This window comes from Primulina eburnea, chromosome 4, assembly GCF_022965805.1.
Source record: "Primulina eburnea isolate SZY01 chromosome 4, ASM2296580v1, whole genome shotgun sequence".
In the NCBI taxonomy this organism is placed as follows: Eukaryota; Viridiplantae; Streptophyta; class Magnoliopsida; order Lamiales; family Gesneriaceae; genus Primulina; species Primulina eburnea.
This window is the reverse complement of record NC_133104.1, coordinates 40,815,274-40,825,630: the sequence shown is the minus strand read 5'-3', so window position 1 is coordinate 40,825,630 and position 10,357 is coordinate 40,815,274. Positions and strand designations below refer to the sequence as shown.

The 10,357-nt window shown below is 34.0% G+C and overlaps 1 protein-coding gene and 1 pseudogene across 5 annotated transcripts; both read right to left on the bottom strand.

The window, feature by feature from the left end:
• Positions 1-859: 859 nt before the first annotated feature.
• Positions 860-2,778, bottom strand: LOC140828962 (uncharacterized; annotated as a pseudogene).
• A 2,528-nt stretch (positions 2,779-5,306) lies between these two features.
• LOC140828955 (calcineurin B-like protein 3) lies at positions 5,307-9,906 on the bottom strand. Of its 5 annotated transcripts, none has more exons than XM_073191847.1 (10): positions 9,663-9,906; positions 8,946-9,022; positions 8,706-8,854; positions 8,004-8,086; positions 7,838-7,897; positions 7,428-7,536; positions 7,274-7,326; positions 6,306-6,386; positions 5,891-6,003; positions 5,307-5,587 (listed from the first exon to the last, which is right to left on the bottom strand). In XM_073191847.1, the coding sequence occupies exons 3-10, from the start codon at positions 8,821-8,823 to the stop codon at positions 5,530-5,532; spliced, it is 675 nt and encodes a 224-aa protein (XP_073047948.1). In that variant the 5' UTR covers positions 8,824-8,854; positions 8,946-9,022; positions 9,663-9,906; the 3' UTR covers positions 5,307-5,529. The 5 variants fall into 5 exon arrangements, with proteins under 5 accessions (XP_073047948.1, XP_073047950.1, XP_073047951.1 ...); XM_073191849.1 differs by having other exon boundaries at positions 8,946-9,032; positions 9,663-9,902; XM_073191850.1 differs by having other exon boundaries at positions 8,946-8,971; positions 9,663-9,902.
• Between the last annotated feature and the right edge of the window lie 451 nt (positions 9,907-10,357).

Sequence of the window (10,357 nt, the reverse complement as noted above, 5' to 3'; positions counted from 1 at the left end):
AGAATGAACGACAGTTAGCTCTCGGTCTTCCAGTCGAATGAACTAAAAGTATTTTCTTGAGACATCCATTCAATGGAATGGTACATCCCGAATAGTCCTCCATTCATGGATCTCTCGGTTCGAGAAACAAGTCACGTGACTTAAAATACGATTTTATCATTAACAAGACTGCAAATAAAAAAAACATTTTACATGACTAAAAATTATAAATTATTGCCAATGACCAAAAGTGAAAAAGAACAAATTTATCAAAAATGCAGTTTTCCTCTATATATAAATTGTGAGACCCTTGATAGTCCGTCAATTCAATTTTTTTAAAAAAAATTGACCTATCAATTTTAAAAAAACTAATATGTTTAATGTAATATCATAAACACCTATTTTAGTAAATTTATAAGTCACTTGCAACTATATCTCATCCACTTATAATTTTAAAATAAATACATTATTTATACAAATTAAATACATACTTTATTGTTATATCATTATTTTTTCTTTAACAAAGCACATGACATTTAAACAACAAACGCAAATTTAAACAAATAGATATTTTCAACGTCCATCAATGATGATAGCGAGCACTACGAAAAGCTGAACCGTCGCTGCTTTTGGCAACAAATAGTGTTTCTTTTTTATGACAATTGATTATAAAAAGATCTTATTCTTCGTTAAATGATTCATAAACGAGTCTCATAGGATAGTTGTGTTGATTCAGTTGAAGTGGAAGCGTAAAAACGATATTTCGATAAGCAAATACCAGTGTGAGATGGCCCTTGTTTCTGAATTTGGTCGATTTAGAATAACTGCGATTCATTGTTCATATCATTAGAAGAAGCAAATGCTAGAAACACCTTATTTATGATGGAAGTAAACAGAACCATTCAGTAACATAAACGAACATCATTTTCTCTGCCAGAAATGTTTCTTTGTTTTCCTTTTCATGCATCCCTTAAAATAATATTACTTGCATTCTAATTATTTTTCTTTCTATTTAATTACCATTTACCATCATGGCCAACTAACTTGAGTCCGAATTTGAACGTGTTGCTGGGGTAGCAATCGAAATTTTCATCTCCCCCGAAACCACGCTTTGTGTTGTAGCCTGGATAGTCGCTCAAAATAAATTCGACTTCCTCGATAAGCCGGAGCCCATGCGAGCGAGCAATGGACACCTAGATTCCATTCACGGTGATACCCATTGGTCTTGTGGGATATATGTATCTCACCATGTACATCTATCATTTCCTTGGCATTCTTCAAAAACAAGCTCACAAGCCTTCGATGACGCCTAAATATGGAGGGCAAACGAAATATATAATATACGACAGGTTTTGTAGAATGTAATCGATAATATATTATACAAGTAGTGTGTCTCACCGAAGACTGGAATCTCGGGATAAGCCTTTGAAAAATCCAGCGAAGGGGAAGTTGTATATTATACGATCGAAAGTCTTGTGTTGGAGCATTTGCTGAGTGGCTATTGTGGTGGCATCAATCCCATGCATCACAATGCAACCCCTTTTCTTTAATTCTCCGATGTTCCAGGGAGCCTTGGCATAATTTTTCTTCAAAAACTGCTGAGAATATATGTGAATTAAGGATTGCATGTGGCCTTTTTAGAGTTTTAGTTAATCTTCTTGTTCTGGTTTCTTACACTTGTATCTTCTTTAAATTTTGAGTTCAAAAAAGAAAACAATCTCAAAAACATTCAGTTTGAGATAAAAGTGAATACTTGAAATGTCAAATGTGTGATGGATGCGTGAGAATGGATAAATTTTGATAAATACCTTTAGAATCAAGAGAGGTAGCGACCATTTTCGATGCACAACCAAAAGCAGCAGCTAAAGAGTAGGAGAAGGAGAAATCTCCCTCTCCCACCAGTAGTATACTGTGGATGCTGCTGTAATGCTTGATCCATCTCGCTTTTTCCACCACCACCGTACTCTCTATCACCTTCTCCACTTCAATTTCTTTTTCTTCGGAAGATTCATGGAATTTCTTTTCCGTTGAAATGTAAATTCCAGGTCCCTCGTGTTCTGCGTAGGACTCGTTCTTTTGAGGACCATTTTCTTGAATAATAGCTGCTGAGTCGGTGTCAGTGCTTGAACTTGCGTTGTAATCAGAAGCGTGATAACTGAAATTGGGTATAGAAATCGTTACAGAATCTAAGATACTCTTGACTTTTGGGTAGTACTCCTGGTTCTGTTCCAAACATTGGTCGGAAGATTCTTCGCACATTTGATCTCCCTTCCCGGTCTTCTCATGCTCTGCACTTTCTCGAGTAAAGACAGCGGAGTGTGTGTGGGTGATTGAACTTGTACTGTTGGAAGCAAGAGAGTGAATACCACCGAAACCGGGTGTAGAAATTGTAACAGAATCTTTAGTATTCTTAGTCTCACTCGAGTACTCCTCGTTCTGTTTGGCGAAAACATCAATATTTGGACACCCCGAATCTCCGTCTGAATTAGAAATGAGAAGGCCTTGATTCAATGAAGGAAGATCACTTGGTTTTGGTGTCGGGTTTTCAAGAGGTAGGAGTGGGCAAGAAGTTTTTCGTGGCTTGATACTGTGAAATACTCCCTTAAAACATCTATAAAGTGAAATGAGTACGGAACACGTTTTACGCCAAATCCCCTTCAAAGTGCAGCATAACCTTTCAAGTAATCTTTCAAATAAAGTGGAGAAACGACGGATTAGGTTCAGAGAAATCAACCTTTGAGCTTCGTCTTCTTCTGTTTTCCAACCTGAAACTTTGCCGAGACTGAGGATACTTCCCATTTTGCTTGAATCTTGCCCTCAAATTAAGCTACAGTCTTATGAACAGCAAGAAATTTATGGAGAATATTCACCGTATTTGAACGTTTAAGTCTTCATTTCCCAGGTGGCTAATAGAAATGGAGGATCCTTTATTGATTCAAAACAACCCTTGCAATTCTTGAGCACATTCCCGAGATGCAAGCGACTCTGCAAGTCTTCTCTTTTTACCTTTTTTCCTGCTTTAATTAGTAGTGAGTTGAGTGAATATATAAAACTAATTTAATCAAATTTTATTTCACCATGGCTTCCTACAAGGTCTGTGGCTTAATTGATGTATTAATTAATATAGAGTGCTTGTTGGACTAATTTTTAAGATTATTATTTTTCTTTCATTAAGTTCATGATTTGTATTATTTTTCTTTCATTTCAAAGTTCATGATTTGTGTCTAATTTAGTTCAACTGAACATTAAAAAAAATTCGATTACATTTCTGATGATGTCCGGGTAGATTGGGTAAGATGATCTCAGGTCAGACAATCGACACATATTCAACAAGAAAATGTCAGTGGAGCGCCGGAAAAGTTTTCGGCATAGCCACTTCGACGCTCAAATCAGTACAAAGTAGAGAGAAAATTTATTGAATGCGGTAGATTGGCATGTCTCTCAAATAAGCATACTGGGTATTTATAGGAGAGAAGATAACATCGATCATAGTACATGTACAATGTTCCTGATCGGACATTATGTACATGCCATGTATTCTGACGACTGCCCATGCCATATCTTTTGTTAATATGCATTGTGACCCATACTAGTGGGCCCCAAACTGGTAATTAAGAGAATTGAACTCTGACTGGGTAAGAGGACCTTAGACAGGCTAAAGGACTCTGTTCAGATGAGAGAATACTGGTCGGGCTAGAGGACATTGTCCGGACGAGAGGACCCTAGCCGGGCTGTCCAGTCTAGAGGAGCCTAATCGGACGAGAGGACCTTGTCCGAATGAGAGTACCCAGTCCGAGCGATTTTTTGTTTCACTCATATTTTGATGACCACCGATTATAAAAATATCTTATTCTTCTAACATTTCATCGGCTTGTCAGATTTCATCGAGTTTATTTATCTCCCTCATCTCTGTCAAACCCTAACAACTTTCTTCTTCATCAAGTTTCTCTTTTCCTCTCTTTTTCACGTCAAGCTTTGTTCTCTCTTCTCTCTGTGTTATGTGATATCTTTTTCAGTTTTTATCTTCTTTAATAGGTCAAGATTTTAAAAAGCCCAAAACTCTCCACTTGAAAATAACCTTAAGAAATTAGAAATTTGCCACAAAACATCTTTTAATAAAATGTAGATTTCCACGTGAATGAATCTAGAATTTTCTAAATTTCTCATTTTTTATCCTTGATTTCATTGTATTTTACGAGGAATTAAAATAAATTTTTTTAATTATTTTATTTCCTTATTTGTAATATTTTGTTGTTCTTGAAATTAATGTAAAATCGTCTTATCTCCAAATTTACGTTTTTCCTCTGTTGTTCAAATCTACTATAATATTAGTTGAAATAAACACGGATAACGACTCCAGATAAATACAAAATAAGATATAACATTGTCAGATAAACAAAAATATGAGAAAATTAAAAAAAATCTTTATAAAATTCACACTTATCAATATGCCAATATGTTTCAGCTCCATCTCGTCATATCTAGGTTTTTGAACTACGTTGTACCATGTCCAAATCGGGTATGTGGATTTGCTATATGCTTTCATGTATGGGGATCCTGATTTGGTATCACATGGGAATTTTTTTGCAATCATTTTTTTTATAATGATACAAACATTTCACAAGAATGTTTCATTTGAAATTATTAAATAAAATATATGAATTGTAAGTTGTCTTTCTAATTAAGAGGGTAAAAAATTGTTTGACAATATTGGAGTATAAAATTGGTTAAATTTAAATCATTAATATCACGTTTTGTTAGACACAAAACACTCAAAACATAAATTGGGAGATATCCAGAGTTTTAGTTATAACTTTACAAAGATAGATTGTGAAATGAAATATTAAATTAAGGTAAAAAAATTGTGTGAGACGGTCTCACAAGTCATATTTTGTGAGACGGATCTTTTATTTGAGCTATCAATAAAAAAATATTACTTTTTATGTTAAAAGTATTACTTTGGAGTAAATCTCTTGTGAAACGGCCTCGCGAATTTTTATATGTGAGACGGTTAACCCTACCGATACTCACAATAAAAAATAATACTCTTAGCATAAAAAGTAATATTTTTTCATGGATGACCCAAATAAGAGATCAATCTCACAAAATACGATCTGTGAGACCGTTTCACACAAGTTTTTGTCTTATTGTAAATATCGGTAGAGTTGACCCTGTCTCACAGATAAATATTCGTGAGATCATCTCACAAGAAACATACTTTTAAATTAGAACCACATAATTCACCATTTTGGATACCCCGACGACACCAAAAATGACATTTAGGACAAGGTTTTTCTGGTCGTAAGGTTCTTGTGGGTGCTTCAAACTTGCATGTCAACTCTCGGTCCATTTCGAATTTTATCAAGTCTCATTTACAATCAACTGAATGATCAAATCCGAAGCCAAACCACGATTTCGGTGTATCAAAGCATGACAAGGTTTAAAACAAACACAATGTAACAAAATTGTCACACGAGATGGCAGAGTCATTGATAAGAAACAGATCACCACATTTATAAACAAGAAGACGGCTCGATGCAACATCTGGAATCAAGTATCCTCAACTCTCGAGTGAAATACAAAGCTTGGGAACGTCGTCGTGATGTCCCTGTTAATTAGGAACATGTGATCAGCAAACTTAGGATGCACGGCATAAATTCACACACAAGTACAATATTTTATGATCTTGTGAAACTTTTATGGCAGTACCATGATTCCCAAAGATTCAGGTTGTGCGTTTTTACCTCAAGATATTCAATTTTTTCAACAAGTACAATTTCTCACTTTGGACAGGCACAGAATTATTTCACTATAGCCTATCCTTTTTGGGTTTATCAAGCACACTTCCCAAATCCCAATCGCGTGAAGTTAAAGTAGAAGTAGATATGCGGACAACGAAGTTGGCACATACTTGAGATATTGAAGTGTCATATTTTTCAAAAGCGAAGGATGACGCAAAACTAGACTTCTCCATTCTTCTTTATCAATTTTTCCATCATGCTTTGTATCAGCTTCCTCAAAGGTCTGAAATAAAACACAAATATCCACGATACAATAAAAAAAAGTACATACAAATGACCATGCATCGATTAACCAATGCTTGTGTTATCGATTGACTGCTAATAATCTCAGCAATATTATGACAAGAAGCCAAACTTAGAATTGCTTTTCAATTGAGTGGTTCGATTCAATGAACAGTTGTCGAGTTTCATTCACTAACTAAACTTCACCATGCTTTCTCTGCGTGGGTTTTTTTTTTTTTTTTGTTGGGGGTGGGGGGGGGGGGGGGGGCAGAAGGTCAAAACAAAGTTAGGTAGATGAACAACCTTGTCAATGATGCTCTCTATAACTTCATCTGACAGGTTCATACCAGATTCAGCAAGAGTGGCAACCACCATTTGTTTTACCTGTATATTCCAAGTAGTATAATCAATATGTTATTAAAATTAGACGACTTCAACATTTTGAACGATTTGGCCACAGTGTTAGTACATAAAATAGGTCAACTCCGGGAAATTGTTATGTAGGGTATAATTATAAAGTATGTGGACATGGTGAACACCAAATTTCAGCTTAAATATTTTCATAAAGCATGTCACCCTCTTTTTAGATTGAACAACTAGCACAAAAGTAACTCGATATATTGTAGGACTCCTCAAATTTCCAAATATCACACATTCAATCAAATTTAAAGGTCTGTATTACTGTTGACACCAGTGAAATTCCATGCCCAACCTGCCAACCAGTTGCAACTGAAACAAAACTAGAAGGTACTAAAAAGCAAAAGATAAATTGCGATCCTTAGAAGATACTACCAAAAGGAAAAAACTATATAAATTTATTCAAACTACAATTTTTCCCAGATAAAAAAATAAAACGAAGAATAACATTATTAGACCTATATTATTAAAAATCCCCTGCAAAAGCGATGTATGATAAAATAATCACAACACACAGACACATGAAGCATTACATGTGGTACATCGTAGTTAAAACAACACATATGCTCCACACAATGCATAAGCATCCAGCAAAAATGTAATACATGTGGCAAAAAAGGTTTCCATTTGTCTTGCTTCTAAGCATACGTAACATCTACTTACTTATGAATCATAGTATATACATACATATATGTACATCTGTATGTGTATGGTATATAAAAGCTGACAAATAAAGGAGTAGGTAGTCAAGATACCAGAAAAAATAGACTGAACTACAAAAGCTGCAGCTTAGACTTCGGTCAACAGAAATATGTCTCCCCTAGAACAAAAAATACAAAGTGAGAAATGTTCACCTCTTGCCTCTCGATAAAACCTTGCTGCTTGAGATCATACAATTGAAAAGAAACTGCAGTGGGAAAAATTTATAAGTTAAAATGGTATGAATATCAGAAAGTCTCCAAGAGCTAAACAGAGCCTCATAATGGGAGTATCAGATATTCAACATACATTCAATCTTATCATCAATAGAAGCATTTGGATGGAATACAGATAGTGCACGGGCAAACTCCTCGAAACCAAGAATTCCATTATGTTTGGTGTCAAACAAGTCGAAAACCTGCTCCAAGAAATGTGTAAATGAGAAGTGTTACCCCCAGGATTACTTATAATTAATGAGAGATGCATTTCCAAGTCTCGCTAAAATAGTTGCACATGATTTCCAACATATCATTTGCGTCAAGATATGTCTAAATGTAAAACTACGATCTTACTGCATGCTGTGCCCTTTGGGAACACTCGTCATACATGAAAAGAACTCTTATAATGCATGATAACACACTTTTTACTTAAAAACATCCACCCAGAAACTGTATGCATCTAAGAATTGCAGACAAAACATGCTTAAATTTGTGAAGTACCCGATCGGCAAACAGACTCTCTTTTTTGTTTGTCTTAAACAATGCTAACTGAAATTCTTCCTGCAAAATAAACAGAGAAATTTGAATTACATGACTGATGTTTGAAAGGGTTACGGTGCTAAAAATGACACACAAAATCTTTGATCTGTGCTAATATACTAAGAACCTTGTTGATCAGCCCGTCATCAATCACAGCACTGCTGATCTTCTTAAACAGCTCATAAAGTGCTTCTATTTCACTTACACTAACTGCAATAAAAGGAAATTTCAATTACAAATTAGATGCACATCTAGCCATGCTAAAGAATAGCATCTGAATATAGCAAAAAGAAAATGGGGATCCAAGAAATCAGCAAACAAGATAACAGTGATTATGACCCGTCTCCATCAACACTTTTCACGGCGATAGCGACTGAATAACAATATCAGGTGTTAGCCTTTCAAAAGTAAGGCGGATAGTTTTCTTTTCATGAAGATCTGGATTAATGTGCTTCAATTGTCACCAGTTTTACAGTGAAACATTCCCTTTGAGTTTCATTAAGTTAATAATTTTCCATTTTAGGCGATTTAACGAAATTTTCATTTCATAAAAATGGAAAGTTTAGGTCAAAAAAATACCATCTTATCTAGAGGTAAGGATAAGATTCAATACCTCAAAACCACTGTCTTTTGAGATCAAAAAGGTTAAAAAAATCAAATCTCACTTTTTCAACAATCGATCAGAAATGGAGATAGAATATCTTAAATCCACATTCTTATACTGTCCATTGTATATTACACATTCCTTTTCCATTTGTTTAATTTCATAGGGGTTGGACGTGGTAGTTGAAGAGGTTGATTAATAAAAGATTGTGGATGTGATGCATACAGACAGTCTCCCTGGCAAGAATTTCAGGATCTTCAAGGCCCCTTGATTGTGTATCAAGTTCAAAGCATTGAAGAAATGAAGCACATAAATGCTTGAACCCTGCTAAGCACTGCAACATGGTCTTTCTTGAACATTAATACACTCCATTCCTGTAAAAAAGGATAAAATTATACTAATATAAAACAATATAAAGTTGCAATACGATATAAGAATAGGAAAAATAATTGTACAAAAACCCACCTTTGGACCATTCTCCAAATCACGTGCTTCAGCACAAAATGAAGCTGGTGAAATTTTGATCTTTACAAAACTAATACCTGATAATCACTTTTTATGTACGTGAAACAATATAATTGAAATAAACTTTCAGAATTGTAAATATTTTTTATTTTGAAAGATGGGGCGACCTACAATTTAAAGATCATGAACACCTTCCACAAAGGGACATAGTATTTTCCTCATTTACAAATATAACACAGTTTTACACGACACTTTGACATTTAATACAAGCATTCTCTAAATTCCCATCTTCAGCATAAAAATTTTGAAACAGCCATGCCATTAAAAAGAACTATTCCAACAACATCTGCCTATCAAGTAACATAATTTACTAAACCAAATCATGCCGTCTACTTCAAAATTCGCTAACCCTCGATTAGCACAATTCGAAACTATAATGTCCCGGATAACCAAACGGATGACCCAATCCAACCCGATATTTAGTTGGATCCCAATAAATATAAACTATGGGACGGATACTCACAGCAAATATCCAATTAAAAAGCCTGAATTTCATGTTAGATCCACTAAAAACAGAGAAAAATACCAAACTTCCGCTGCAGCTTAGGATTAGGGTACACAATTCAACATTCCCAAATCAGTTCTGGATCTCAAGAGCTAAAAAAAGGAACATATAAATTTGCAGATTGGGATTTTACAATCAAGATATCTTTTTACCTCCTCAGGCAAGATCAGTTAAACAAGATGGATCGAGCAACCGCTGTTTGATTGAGAAATAGAAAGTGGGGGAAGCGCACAATCTTGGACAAAAGATTGATTTTTTTTTTCCTTTGTTCTAATTGGATTCAGAATAATTTCAAGAATTGGGAAACTGAGATGTTGACAGGTGAAAGGGGGAGTAGGCTTCCGCCGGGTAGATTGGGTGGTAGCCTCTCGACCATTGGAACACATCTTATTTTAGCTCATTTTCATTGTTATGAATTAATAATTTTTTATTTTTTTATTTCGATTACCACTATAAATTAAGGAAAAAATACTTCTTTTTTACAATTTTACTAGTATTTCATCACAAACTGTTATTTTATATAATTAATTATTAAAATTAGTGAGTATTAATTTTTTTATAATTATTTAAAATTATTGATATAATATAATGAATGTTTTTAAAATTAAAATACTATTATAAAAAATATTATATTAAAATATTAATATCATTTGAAATAACACTCAAATGATAATGATGATAACAATATTTTGTCGTTAAATTTACTTATTATTTTCATTAAATGAAACTGCTATAATAAAAAAAATAGAAAAATATTTATAAATCTCATATTATTTTATTTATCAAAAGTTAAATAACAAATAAACATTTTTAAAAATTCAAATTTTTTGTCATTCATTATATGAAT

Excerpts from the sequence above, each read along its gene's own strand:
- LOC140828955 (XM_073191847.1), bottom strand. The coding sequence starts at position 8,823 with ATGTTGCAGTGCTTAGCAGGGTTCAAGCATTTATGTGCTTCATTTCTT. Across the intron at positions 7,898-8,003 it reads ATGACGGGCTGATCAACAAG|GAAGAATTTCAGTTAGCATT; the intron begins GTTCTTAGTATA and ends TTTATTTTGCAG. Across the intron at positions 6,004-6,305 it reads TAGAGAGCATCATTGACAAG|ACCTTTGAGGAAGCTGATAC; the intron begins GTTGTTCATCTA and ends GTTTTATTTCAG.